Source organism: Lactuca sativa, chromosome 2, assembly GCF_002870075.4.
Source record: "Lactuca sativa cultivar Salinas chromosome 2, Lsat_Salinas_v11, whole genome shotgun sequence".
Taxonomy (NCBI): domain Eukaryota; kingdom Viridiplantae; phylum Streptophyta; class Magnoliopsida; order Asterales; family Asteraceae; genus Lactuca; species Lactuca sativa.
The window spans coordinates 67593972-67609145 of NC_056624.2; the positions used below are offsets into that span (position 1 = coordinate 67593972).

The 15174-nt window shown below is 43.4% G+C and overlaps 1 protein-coding gene across 1 annotated transcript; it reads right to left on the reverse strand.

Annotated features, from left to right (window-relative positions):
• Positions 1-13509: 13509 nt before the first annotated feature.
• On the reverse strand, positions 13510-14416 carry LOC128132320 (triosephosphate isomerase, cytosolic-like). The gene is made up of 4 exons (XM_052768846.1): positions 14413-14416; positions 14071-14194; positions 13859-13943; positions 13510-13725 (listed from the first exon to the last, which is right to left on the reverse strand). Exons 1-4 carry the CDS (start codon positions 14414-14416, stop codon positions 13525-13527), a joined length of 414 nt encoding a protein of 137 aa, XP_052624806.1. The 3' UTR covers positions 13510-13524.
• Between the last annotated feature and the right edge of the window lie 758 nt (positions 14417-15174).

Below are 15174 nucleotides of genomic sequence, written 5' to 3' on the forward strand. Positions count from 1 at the left end.
TACATGAACTATAGATGGAAAGTAGTTTGAAAACCTTGGGAATAACATCCCGCACTAGATATAGATTCTAACCATAGGAATAACATCTTGCAATAGATATGAACCCTATAGACCAAAAACCATGGGATTACCATCCCGTACTAGATATATATCCAAAACCGAAGCCGTGAATAAACTTATATTAATACGTATTGTGAGTCGGGTAACTATGCTGATACGACAACGAGACCTCCTTGACGCTTGTCAGACGTCGGACGATATCTAGAATTTGTCACCCCAGGCGTGCCCGCCTAACTGTAGCTAGCAGTTAAGGTGTGGGATTGTCAGTCGCGAATAGATCTATTCACAAATTCCTCGCTCTCCCTCTAAGAGACTCTGGTTACACTTCCGGGGAGGATTTACTGATCATCCAAAAAGGGTAGTGACGAACTCACAACCTAGTAGTAAACGATTCACAGGGTTCTCATACGATATCAAACATACAAAAGATTATGAAACATAATACAGTGAATATAGATACATACAATGAAACTGTCTGGCAATACATTCAAATGATACGGAGATAAACTGAATCAGACATAGTTTATCTAATAACTTTATATACATATCAGTACGTGATAAAACAAGAACTAAAGAACCCCAAATTATTCCCATAATAATTTGATTAGTTAGATTATTTTCTTAACTGAAATTCATATAGTTGTAGTTGATAAATCATCCCTTATGCTCAACATAATACATAAGGCGTAAAAGTATTTATAAGTTTTCCAGATATTATTTGAAATACATCAAGGTTATGTTTTGAAAACATTTATAGTTTGCTTGTATTCCCCCTGAAAACATTGAAAAACCATTTAAAAAGGGTAGGGGTATGAACTCACCGGACGAGAAACATGACGATTTCGGATGCTAAACGTTGGTTCGGGGCTTGCAAACGCACGAGGTTCCTATGAATTAACAAATGATATACATTTGTATCTAATTAGAATTATAATCTCTAATTATATATGATAATACACTCCATTAATTGAAAACACTTCAAAACGAGTGTTTGGAGGGACCTGGGTGACGTTTAAGGACTTGTATGACTAGGGAATGGAGTTTGCTCTTCAAGAGTAAACTCATACAAGAGTTTTCGGCCCATAACACCCATTCCCCATGAGTTTACGGCCGTAAACTCATGGTGGGGTGGTTTATGGTGCAAAATGGCTTGAAACATTTAAGGGGAAATTTCTAGGGTTGGTTTCAAGGCTTGGAATTAATTTAAAACACCAATGACAATACTTAAGGGAGTTTATGGCCCTAGCATGGAGCTTACAGCCGTAAACTCCTATACCCCCTTGAATAAGTGTTTTAATGACTCCAAATTAATCACATGTGATTCTAATGATTTTTCCTAGCCTTGTAGGGATTTTTGAGGGACTTTGGACAAGGTTTTTGGAGTTTACGGCCCATGAACCCCCTTCATGGCTGTGAACTCCCTTAATGTGTGATTTATTATGTTTTAAGGTCTAAAACTTGTTTGAATGCACTTTTAAAATATATCCCAAGGATTTAGGTGTGTTAAAGTGGCATTTTAACACTTTTAGAGGAGTTTACTCCCCATGTATGAAGGGTTTATGGCCCAAGCATAAGCCTTGGCCGTAAACTCTCATTTCTCCCTTAAAATTTATGTTTAAAGTGTTCTAAGGCTAAAACCAATATTCTAGAAGTCATATCTATGTCTTGTTGGGGTCTAGGAAGGGTTTTAGGGCTTAAAAACCCTCTAATTATGTGTTTACGGCCTAAGCACCTTCCAGAGCCGTAAACTCATATATAAGGCCTTAATTCATGTTTTAATCCTGAATTTGAAGGTCAAATATGATATACAATGAGTTAAGGAAGGTACCTTAGGGATTTGAAGCCTTAAATTTGAGATTTGGACCCTTAAACTTGGATTTAGGAGAGAGGTTAGAGAGAGAGTAGAGAGAGGAAGCAAAAGCTTCAAATGAATGATTTAGCATGTTTATATAGGTCTCAGCTCTTGGACACGGTGGAATTCTACCCGACACCGGCATTAAACGTGGCTTTTGGTCGCACCCGATTAAGTTTCCGTAACTCGGCGGGAACGTTTCTAAAATCTTTGAAATAACTATTTTGGGCTAATTTCATGAGTTCCTAAAGGGTTTGGACACTCATTAGCATCAAATAAACATACAAGTTTAACTAATTTAACCCAAAAACAAAATTGGTGCGAATTGATATTCGGCGAGTTTTACGGGTAGAACGGGGTTTTCGGCAATGAACAACTTCGGGTTGTTACACCTAGCAAGGATCAATGGCTACCCTTGTAAACCATCGTGTCACTTTCTTTTACCATTTGCTATTATACAATCCAAACATCACAACCTCATTCAATTTGGTTTATTAGTACTTGTGTAATTTTTGACCAAAACAATTTGGCGCCTACAGTGGTGTCCTGGTGTTCAAAATACTCGAAAAAATCATGTCTAAACAATCGATCCTCTCTTCGTCCTCAGCTCCTTCCATTCCAACCAAAAACATACCTCCTCCTCTGACTTGTCCCCCCACTCAGAGGAAAATTCCTGACACTTCCAAGAAAAGCACCCCCTCAATCGCTAATCCAGGAAGCTTGGGATCCTCAAGGCTCCAGGATCCAACTGCCTCAGTCACTACTACCGAACTTTTCGTTATGATGAGGAAAATAACGCAACAGGTGACCCAACAGTAGGAGGAGAATAGAGCACTACTCAAAGAAGTGGAGAGGATGAAGGCAGAATTTCATAAATCCCAGGAAACAATGCCCAAAGTTGTGCAACCAAGGATCCTGGACTTCGATAATGCAGGATCCTCAGAAAATCGCTAGAAGAACACGATTCCTACAATTTTGGCGTCACCCTTGGGTTTAACTATGGACAACCTAGCATCCATGATCAATGATCTCAATGAGCCTTTCAACACTCCTATAAACCTTGATTCTAGTAACTTCTTAAACAAGAATACTATTAATGGTAACTATACTAACGTTGATGCAGGAATAAACCCAAACATAGCCAGGGAGCTTCAGTAATTAAGACAAATGATCTCCAGTGTACCCGGAGTGGTCCAACCAATACCAGAAGCCTCTCCTACAAGCTACATGATCTCGAGATTTACTCCCACGATAGCCGATACCGAAGTTCCTAAGCGCTTCCAAACTCCCAGCATGAAGCTATACAATGGAACTATAGATCCTAAAGATCATATAGCCCAATAGATAGAAAGGATGGAGATCATTCCCATACCAGGGCACTTGAAGGAAGCTTTCCTATGCAAAGGATTTGGTTTGAACCTTACAGGATCATCCCTCAAATAGCTGCTAAACATTCCCCCATACTTTATAACTTCATTTGCACACTTAGTTGATATCTTTAATAACCAGTTTTCTTGCAGCAGAACCTTCGAGAAGATCACCAGTGATCTCTACCGGGTGGTTAAGGATCCTAAGGAAAATTTAGGGACTTTGTTAATAGGTTTGGCAGGGAAGCTCTGAGCATCCCCAATATCGCCATGACCACCATTGTAGAAGCCTTTAAAATGGGACTAAGAAAGGATTCACCCTTCTATGAAGACCTTGCGATGATCCATGCAAAAGATTAGATGAAGTCAGGTGCCGACCATTGACGTTCATAATGCTCGAAGAGGATAGAGAGATCCAAAAGAGAAGAAACCCTTCAGATCAATATGAGAACCCTAATAGGAAGGTCGAATCCTCGACTCAAAGATCCTACACATCGAAGCCCTATTCCAAACTGTATCATCACAGGGTTAATTCCCTTAAAGATGGAGGAGAAGAAGAAGAGCTTCCTAAAATCACTGACTATTGTTTTTCTATGGATGTTTCAGGAGTAATTCATGTTATGCAGGATCTTGGAGAAAAAGAAAGATGGCCAAAGAGAGACAACAAGTCCACCGTTTCGAAAGACAAGTCCAAATGGTGTTCTACTATGAAGAATTTGGCCACATAAAAAAGGACTGCATAGCCCTAAGAAAAGAAATCAGCTACCTCCTTAGTAAAGGACACCTCAAAGAGATCCTCGGGAGAAAAAGTGAAAAATATGAGGAGAACGGCCAGGATGATCACAAGATCCCGGAGAAACCAGGATATCCACCCTCTGACGCTAAGACAATTAACATTATCTCAGGCGGATCTAACATCTGTGGTACCTCTTATTCTCAGGCTAAAAGACACGCCAAGGTCTATAAAACACAAAAGGAGGATACACCACATAACGATACCATGATTAGTAGTGAAAAAGAAATCACATTTGACGAGATGGACAGGGAATGAATTCAGGATCCTCACTATGACGGACCCGTGATAACATTGTACATGGAAAACCATTTCGTCAGAAGGATACTTGTTGACAGATGATCCTCGGTCAATATCGTACTCCTAGACGCGCTGAAAAGAATGAACATCCCAGAATCAGAGATAGTTAAAAGATCCTCAGTCCTCATAGGATCTAGCAGGGAAACAAAATACACAATTGGATAAATAAAGCTACCCATATACATAGAAGGGGTAAACAATATACAAAATTTATGTGTTATTCACACCTTATATTCTTATAACGTGATACTAGGTAGATCATGGATCCACGAAATGAAAACGGTTCCATCAACATACCCTCAGTGTGTGAAGTTGCCCACTCCATGGGGAACAGTGAAGATCATAGGAGCTCAACAAGAATCAAAAGAATGCTACAAAACCTCTATGAAATCAACAAACAAACCACAACAAGAACTGTAACATCCATAAAATTCAAGCCAAATTAAACGTTTCAAAAACAACCCGGTTTCATAAAGTTATTACAAAAATGTTTTCAATACAATTATTATCAGAGTCTTCCGAGAAACATATCATAAAACATAATCATGAGGAGCGGTACGATCACGCCTTTGCCTTCCCACGGTCTCCTAAAGAACCTGAAAAAACATTAAACCACAACTGTAAGCCAGAAAGCTTAGTCAGATACCCCCAGAATACCAACCACATATACCACGCATAACATAACATAACCAAACAGAACAGCCATGCACTTCAGGTCTACTATGTGACTGGTCCGCCGCACCGAGCCTTCAGTCCACCTGGTCTACCCTTCGAGTCTAGCCATATCCATCGAGTCTGCAGTGTGGTTGGTCCGCCGGCACCGGGCCTTCAACCCAGCTGGCCCACTCTCTGAGTCTACAGTATGACTGGCCCGCCGGCACCGGGCCTTCAGTCGGCCTGGTCCACTCTCCGAGCCTCGGCACGCCTGGTCCGCCCTCGTGGGACCTAGAGCCTATCTGAACCGCTCGCTGGGCCTTCGGAATATTCGGTCCGCCCTGGGTATGTTGCCTACAGCACAAAGCAGGACCCGCCTCAACCCAACCCCATTTAACCAACCATGTGCAAATGAACATATAATCATATAGCAATTCACAATTAGTCAATCAATCTAGCAGATCACATACATAGCCCATCCCTACTGGGATACCGACCTATCCGGTCACTAGCATAGCATCATCCTATAAACCGACCCTAACCAGGTCTCTATCACATACCATCCTAACTAACAGGATCCAGCATAACAAAGCAATAACATAACAAACAACTACCCGGATTTCCATCCGATAAGGGCTGGCCTTGGTGTCGTAGACCCTGTCGATATAGTGAGGATAACTCACCTTGCAACTGCAACTGAAAGATAAGACCGAGCTACTCCGACCACTAACATGATCTCCACCACTAGCCAACACCAACACTAAACTCAAAACAAATGCCAACAATTACCAAAATGCCCCTGGAAGTCAACTGGTCAACCCTTGGTCAAAGTCAAACTCAAAGTCAACCTCCTGACTGACTTTACCCGCGGAGTCACCCCGAGACTCGCCGAGTCCCACAACTCTGAGTCCCCTCGCACTCAACTCACCGAGTCCTCCCTTGACTCACAGATTCGCGACTCAACTAGAAGAAGGTTAGGACCTCACGACCAGACTCGCCGAGTCCAAGAACAGACTCACTGAGTCCAAAGCTTTCTTCAACCAACTCGCCGAGTTGTTCTTCCCACTCGCCGAGTTCCTGCCCATCTTCAAGCAACTCGCCGAGTACACCTTTGTGACTCGCCGAGTACCTCTAGATCTTAAGCCATACAGAAGCTTTCCAGGCCACGCAGATGATCCAAACCATAGATCTACCCTTCTACAACCCATCCATCACGTAAATTGGCAAACTTTACGTGAATCCAAAGAGATCTAAGCATAATACACTCTTGGGCTAGGGTTTGGGACAAAGTGACTTCACCAATCACTCAAGAACAATGACTTTAATGCACTCTAGTCCTTCTCCATTCCAGATCTGAGGTAGCAACCTCAGATCTAACCTCCAAACTCCACATATCACAAGCTATTCTTCCCAAAATGATGAACCTAGATGAACAAAAGCTCAAACAGCAGATTATTACCTCAAATGAAAGCTCCAACTCATGAATAAGCTAAATCTCTACAAAGCCCCTTGCTCCAACCTTCTTGCTCTTCGATTTCTCTCCAAGATTCCCTCCTCAAAGGCTCCAATCTCTCACAAGGAAAGCTCACACGAATCTAGGGCTTCTGGAACTCAAAGGAAAGGCAAAGAGGCTGGGGGGAGGATATCATGTCCTTTATATAGGGCTCAACCCCCGGGATTAGGGTTTTCTCCACACAGCACCAACTCGCCGAGTCCAGCCGCCGACTCGCCGAGTTGGCGACTTCACACGCGACCAGAATCGTGACCCTACTCGCCGAGTCCACCCATGGACTCGCTGAGTTGCCCTTTCACATTTACACTTTGAACCCGTAACTTGCACTCCTAAACTCGGGATGTTACAATTCTCCCCCACTTAAATTAGGCTTTGTCCTCGAAGCCTGTGGCAACTCAACTCCAGAACTACTCTCGCAATGCACCACCTGGCATTAACCAGACCAGGTTCCTAAAAACACAACCACCGAAACCCCAAAACCCAACTTTCCCCTTGCGTTCTCCTGACCACTGCTTCAAGCTGACCATCGGCTTCATCCTTTGATAACCACACTTATCAACCGGGTACCACTCCGTCATACCTCACTCGCTCCAAATCACAACAATCACTTGACTCATACGAGCTAGAAATAACCCTGAACCACCGGAATCTCGATCTGAGACCAACTCTATCCACTCCATGCTGACAGGATGACACATCATTCAGCCTTAGAGCAACTCCCATGAGTTCTCCTCTACAATCTCATACCCATGTTGAACTAGCTCTAGCACCCTCGGGTTTGGAAAACCCGATACACTAACAACACCTCTAAACATCCCCCAGGATGAATTTCAGCCACATACATAATCCCTTGACCAAAATCAAACTGGAAATCCAAGATTCAATCCTCGCATCCCTTGCGAGCGTCTTCGCTCTACACCCGCGAAATCCCTTCCGCGACCTCAGCAGACATCCAACCCGGATGTGATTCCATACCACCGCTGCAACACATTGCTCAATAACCATAATTGGAACACCCCAATCATAACACCGCACTACTGCTTTCACTTCCATGAACTCACACTCCCTCTCGGAGCTACATTCCTTTCCCTTCCCTTATCAAGGAAATCCACCCTACTGCCTTGACATCACCACAAGTGCCATGGTGCTCACCCAATACCACACCATTCCCTTATAGTATAACCGTTATCTCATGCACCACACATGCTTCGAATCCGCTCGCAGGGACTCTCGAGTCCATGCACTACCTTCCACTAACCACGGTCAATACCTGGGGCCAGACCTTCCGATGCTATCACATCACGACATACTCATTCTAAATCCTCATACAGACCTATCAACACATGCAGAGTCTTCAGCATGACTGGACCGCCTTACCAGGCCTTCAGCCCATCTGGACCACTCTCAGAACCTTCAGCAGGTCTGGACCACCCTCTAGGGCCTTCAGCCTGTCTAGACCGTTCTCCGAGCCTTCGACCTGACTGGTACGCCCACCGGCCTTCAGTCTATCCGGACCGCTCAACTAGCATTCATCATCCCGCGTTATCCCTCCAGAAAACTCTCCCATGCATACTGTTCTAGCCCTCTAGGGGTTCCGAACTCTATCTCCACCCTACATACTCAAACCCGGCCTGATCCCAGGCCTTCCACTATCAAACACCCTTGGTCTGCATCCCGCCCAGTCTGCCTGTCACTTACTCATACCAGCCTACACTCTTGGCTGACAGAACCACTGCTGAAACCTGACAGCTAACAGCCTCTCATGCTTATTGATTTTCCGGAGAATTTCCAATTCTCCCCACTTATAGCACTGACTATCCACCACCGGTCGCCATCACCGACCTCCCTCAACAGCCCTACACAACACAATCCCTTACACGTGAACTGATTCCCACTAAAACGAGCAACCTTCACAAAATTACATATCAACACAGATCGACTCGGACATCGAAAGAAACCGACATTATACATCTTGAATCCCAATGGAGCCCGACTCCCAGCTAAACACTTCTCATTGCTAATGCTATACCCAACAGCAAAACCACACAACCAATCCAGACCATCCATCCCTTGGATACTAACCAGCTACAACTCCTAGCTATAAAACCCTCCACCAAAAGATAACCCAAACGAAAAAGCGAACAACACAACACTACAAATCATCCAAACAAGACTAGCATATGCAATACTCCACAATAACTGCAAGATAACAAGATATCAAGAAAGAAACATACCCGCAACTGCATCCGGCACTGCCCTGACTTCCTCTGCTGCAAGCTGAAAAGCACGACCTTGAGCCCATGGGGGCTCCGCTCCACCCTGACCTCCACCCGTAATCCTCAAAGTGGCCGGTGCTGGAACCTGCACCGGTCCTGCAGCGAGCTGTAGATAGTTGACCCTCAAGTGTCCAACCTGATGGCAATGATAACAAATCCTCAAATCCCGAACCGGGGCTATCTGCCGATAATCCCTCGCATAGTGCCCCTCCTTTCTGCACTTGCGACATGCACCACCGGACCTACACACTCCAGTGTGACCCTTCCCACACTTCCCACAAGTGTGGCTGCTCTGATCTCCTAATCTAGAATCAACGGTCTTGGACCGTTTCGCCGCCGGCTGCGACTGCACCGGAGCCTGCCTCTGCTCTTGCAACTGCAACTCAATCTCGAACTCACGATGCCTGGCGGCCTCCTGCAACTCCAACAGGGTCTCGCACCTCTGCGTAGACACAAACTGCCTGATATCCCTCTTGAGCATACTCAAATATCGGGACATCTGAGCCTGCTCCAAAGCGAACTCAGGGCAAAACATCGCCCTCTCAGTGAAAATCCTGGTGATCTCCGTCACCGACTCCGAATCCTGCTTCAGCTCCAGGAACTCCTGAGCCAACCTCTCTCTCTCTCTCAACCTGCGGAACATAACGAGTGCTAAACATCTCCCGGAACTGATCCTAAGAAACCGCAACCCTCTGCGCATCCGAATATGACGTCGTAGTCAACCTCCACCAATCATTTTCACCGAGCCTTAAAAGGTTCAGCGCGCATCTCACCCTCTGATCCGCAGGACACGAACATGTGAAGAAACAACCCTCCACATCTGAAAACCATCTCATAGCCACTATCGGATCCTGAACTCCATCAAAAGTAGGAGGCTTCGTATTATCGAAGTCCCGATACTGAAAAACCTCAACCGGCTCCTCCCCCTGCCGCTGCTACAGCCGTTGCAGCTGCCGCGGCCGCTGTATCTGCAATAGCTGCATAACGCTCATCAAAATACTCAACCATGGTGGTCTTGATCGACCCAAACAGTTCCGGCAACTTAGCCTGGAACATCGCAGCAACCTCATCATGTAGGATTTCCCGAATCCTAGCGTCCAACTCATCCGTACTCATCTGATCGATGACCTCGGGTGGCACCGACCCGCCCTGACCGCCCTCTCCTGCTCCCAATCCTGACCTGGATCCACTCCTAGCATGCCTCGTAACCACCATACTGAAAAACACCACAAGATCTCAGATACGTCCCACTAACCCGGAAACCAACTTCCAACCCAACCTTAGGGGTTGTGACTTCCTTGATACGCGTATGGGTCCTGTGCTTTCAGTAGTACGGGCCCATACTACCTTCCAAACCTACCCATAGTTATATCAGGTATCACCACAACAACCTAAAGAAAACATACATAACAAGCAATCAACCCTCACTCCTAGAGGAACACAAGAAATCTCCCACAGAAGGAACCCTAGGCTAACAAGCATCATAAATCAGGCAACATTATCATGAAATCATGAAGATTCCTAGCCTAGTACCAGCATGTTGTTCTATCAAATCTCAAAAACAAATATCATGTATGGTATTTTGGGGTTACTTACTGGCTCCGTCTGATCGTACCTCCGCGTCCTCCTTTACTTATTTTGAAAACCATTTTAAATTCTCTTTTGAAAACTCTCCTTGATTTGAGACTGGATTGACACGAATGTTCCTCCAATTCACTCAAACCAAGGCTCTGATACTAACTTGTAACATCCATAAAATACAAGCCAAATTAAACTTTTCAAAAAAAACCCGGTTTCATAAAGTTATAACAAAAAGGTTTTCAATACAATTATTATCAGAGTCTTCCCAGAAACATATCATAAAACATAATCATGAGGAGCAGTACGATCATGCCTTTGCCTTACCACGGTCTCCTGAAGAACCTGAAAAAACTATTAAACCACAACTGTAAGCCCGAAAGCTTAGTGAGATACCCCCAGAATACCAACCACATATACCACGCATAACATAACATAACCAAACAGAACACCCATGCACTTCTGGTCTACTGTGTGACTGGTCCGCCGCACCGGGCCTTCAGTCCACCGGGTCCACCCTCCGAGTCTAGCCATATCCATCAAGTCTGCAGTGTGGTTGCTCCGCCCACACTGGGCCTTCATTCGGCCTGGTCCACTCTCCAAGCCTCAGGACATCTGGTCCGCCCTCGTGGGGCCTACAGCCTATCCGGACCGCTTGCTGGGCCTTCGGAATATTCGGTCCGCCCTGGGTATGTTGGCCTACAGCACAAAGCAGGACCTGCCTCAACCTAACCCCAGTTAACTAACCATATGCACATAAACATATAATCATATAGAAATTCACAATTAATCAATCAATCTAGCAGATCACAAACATAGCCCATCCCTACCAGGATACCGACCTAACCGATCACTAGCATAGCATCATCCTATAATCCAGGATACCGACCCTAACCAGGTCTCTATCATATACCATCCTAACTACCAGGGTGCAACATAGCAAAGCAATAACATAACAAACAACTACCCAGATTTCCATCCGATAATGGCCGGCCTTGGTGCCGTAGACCGTGTCAATATAGTGAGGATAACTCACTTCGCAACTGTCGACTGAAACATATGACCGAGCTACTCCGACCATTGACATGATCTCCACCACTAGCCAACACCAACACTGAACTCAAAACAAATGCCAACAATTACCAAAATACCCCTGGAAGTCAACTGGTCAACCCTTGGTCAAAGTAAAAGTCAAAGTCAACCTCCTGACGGACTCTACTCGCCGAGTCACCCCGAGACTCGCCGAGTCCCACAGCTCTGAGTCCCCTCGCACTCAACTCAACGAGTCCTCCCTTGACTCACCGATTCACGGCTCAAACAGAAGAAGGTTAGGACCTTACGACCAGACTCGCCGAGTCCAAGGCTATCTTCAACCGACTCGCCGAGTTGTTCTTCCAACTCGCCGAGTTCCTGCCCATCTTCAAGCAACTCGCCGAGTAGATCTTTGTGACTCGCCGAGTACCTCTAGATCTTAATACATACAGAAGCTTTCCAGACCATGCAGATGATCCAAACCATAGATCTACCCTTCTACAACCCATCCATCACGTAAAGTGGCAAACTTTACGTGAATCCAAAGATATCTAAGCATAATACACTCTTGGGCTAGGGTTTGGGACAAAGTGGCCTCACCAATCACTTAAGAACAGGGACTTTAATGCACTCTAGTGCTTCTCCATTCCATATCTGAGGTAGCAACCTCATATCTAACCTCCAAACTCAACATATCACAAGCTATTGTTCCCAAAATGATGAATCTAGATGCACAAAAGCTCAAGCAGTAGATTATTACCTCAAATGAAAGCTCCAACTGATGAATAAGCTAAATCTCTATGAAGCCCCTTGCTCCAACCTTCTTGCTCTTTGATTTCTCTCCAAGATTCCCTCCTCAAAGGCTTCAATCCCTCACAAGGAAAGCTCACACGAATCTAGGGCTTCTAGAACTCAAAGGGAAGGCAAAGAGGCTGGGGGGAGGATATCATGTCCTTTATATAGGGCTCAACCCCCGAGATTAGGGTTTTCTCCACACAGCACCAATATGTCGAGTCCAGCCGGCGACTCGCCGAGTTGGCCACTTCACACGCGACCAGAATCGCGACCCTACTCGCCGAGTCCACCCATGGACTCACCGAGTTGCCCTTTCACATTTAAACTTTGAACCCCAAACTTGCACTCCTGAACTCGGGATGTTACAATAATAGCAATTAAGGTAGGGGACACAACATGTTCTGGAGACAAAGGAACAAGACATAAAGGAAGTTCCCTGGGCATCGAGGATCCTAAAGCTAAAGTCCTCATAGGATCCTCAATGTCTAAGCACACTAGTAGAAAAAAGGCCTTTTACGACGCTCATTGCGCGTCGTAAAATGCTCAGACGACGCGCAAATGCGTGTCAAGGAAGGCCCTGTCATAAAGAGAGACGACGCGCATTTATGACGCGCATTTACGACGCGCATTTACAACGCGCGGTTATGACACGCAATGCGTATCAAGGAAGGCCTTGTCATAAAGGAAGATGACACGCATTTGCGTGTCGTAACCTTACGACGTGCGTGTTTATGACACGCAATGCGTATCAAGGAAGCCCCTGTCAAGAAAGGCCATGTCATAAATGAAGATGACACACATTTTTGCGTATCATAATTTTAAATGTTCTAAAAAAATATTTATATATTTATTAATTTTTAAATTAAATTTGCATTTAATGCCTCATAATAGAAATAAAATATCATATACAAAAAATACAATCCATTGCATAAAATTTAATGTCATACAATTCTATTTTTTACAATATCTAAATTTGCATCTAATCTACTCTCTACATCAAATTCCAACTAAGTAAAGTTGCATCTTGCCTTTCATAATTCTTTAAGACTAATGCTCCTGACAGATGTTATATGGATAAGAAGTTTACATTGGCCCATCTACTCTGTGTTTCATACTAACAATTGAAATGAAGAATGCAACACTTGCATTTGCAGCATCTTATCTCTTTCGGCTTGAGCTTTCTTTTCCTCTTTTCCTCTTGCAACAAAAAATTACCAAAATCAGAATCACATAGAAAACGCATATTGTGATTTCTTGCATTAAACACCAAAATCATAACTTTTGTGTGCAAGTTACTTATTATATCAAAGATAAAACAAGATTTTTGATTTTTGACATACAGTAGAAGCAAGTTTAGTTTTAAAATAATTACCAGCAATTGCTTTGGTTTGTGCAGCAACAACTTCCATGGTGGTTCTAGCTTCTCGTTGCTCAAGAGTCTCCCCAACACAAGCAATAACCTTCAAACCTTGAGATAGTGCGTATGCAACCTTGTCTCCAACAAACTGAATGAAACAAGAAAAAGAAAAAAAAAAACTTTTTCAGTAACTTGCATACAACACTGATTAAGATGTTCACAAGGAAAAGTGTGAATTGATTTGAATAGGTTGAGTAAAATCCACACAAGGAAAAGGGTACCTCATTAGTTTCATTCAATAGGGCTCTCCTTTCAGAGTGACCTAGGATGACCCAAGGGACACCCAAATTGGCAAGCATCTCAGCACTGTAAATATAGAAAACCAACTTCAGTATTTAGTAAGAATCAAGAAGAAGAAATCAGACATAGGAAATTGAAAAGTTTTAGAAAAAAAAAAGGATGGTAATTTGATAAATGACACTTTGAAACATACCTAACCTCACCGGTGAATGCACCACCCTTCTTAACCCAACAATTTTGAGCTGCAACTTGGATTTCAGGCCTCAATTCACTTTTAACAGAGGTAAGAAACACAAAAGGAGGGCTCACCACCACCTCTGGTATGAAAAGTACTCAAAGGGCATTTACGTAATTTCACTTATTTATGGTCTCTTTATTTTACCCTTTGAAATTATGATGATATTTCAGGAAGTCATAACAGGAGCTGGCCACTCCAGTGCTATTGATTGGTGGGCAGTGGGTAAGCTTATTAATTTTCATGAATTAAAATTTTTCTTTAAAATATACACCATTTATTTGAATTACCTTCTTTTACCCATTTCAATACTTTAACTAATTTTTTAGTATATTCTTTTTTTTATTTCATGTATTTTATTATATGAGATGTTGTATGGTGGTACACCATTTAGAGGAAAGAATAGGCAGAAGACATTTGCTGATGCAGTGGAATCCCCTCTATGTCCTGAATCTTTGACTTCACAGTATCAATGTTCTTTGAGCTCTCCACCTCCAACTTTATTGTCTTCCCTGTCAAAGTCTTCCCTGTAACCACCTCCACTGTAACTCCCACCACCACCACCCTGCATTTATCAAACAAAAAAAGTAAACCACCAATATTCAATCATTTCACCGTTTGTGTATGTGTGTGTGTGAAAGAGAGAGAGAGAGAGAGAGAGAGAGAGAGAGAGAGAGATACCTGGTAGTAGCTTGTGTGATTTCGCACATGAGAGGCTGAAAGTGGTGGACCTATAATTTAAAAAAAATGTTATGATTTGGTGATATCTATTAAACTTTACCATAACAATAACAATGTAAATTGATTGTTGGTTAAAAATTAGAGATGGAAAGAATGTAGGTAAAGGATTACCCCCAACATAAGTAACAGTGTAAATTGATAGTTGGTTAAATATTGGTCCCTGAGTATATTTGAATTTTGCAATTTTAGTCCTTATTTATGGAGAGTCATTTTACTTGGAATAAGGATCAAAAAGGTTATGAAAATCAGACTAAAAAAGTAAAATACTTTAGTAGTTATTTTTAATGTGATATTGATGAATAATGAGACAAAAGGGTAAAA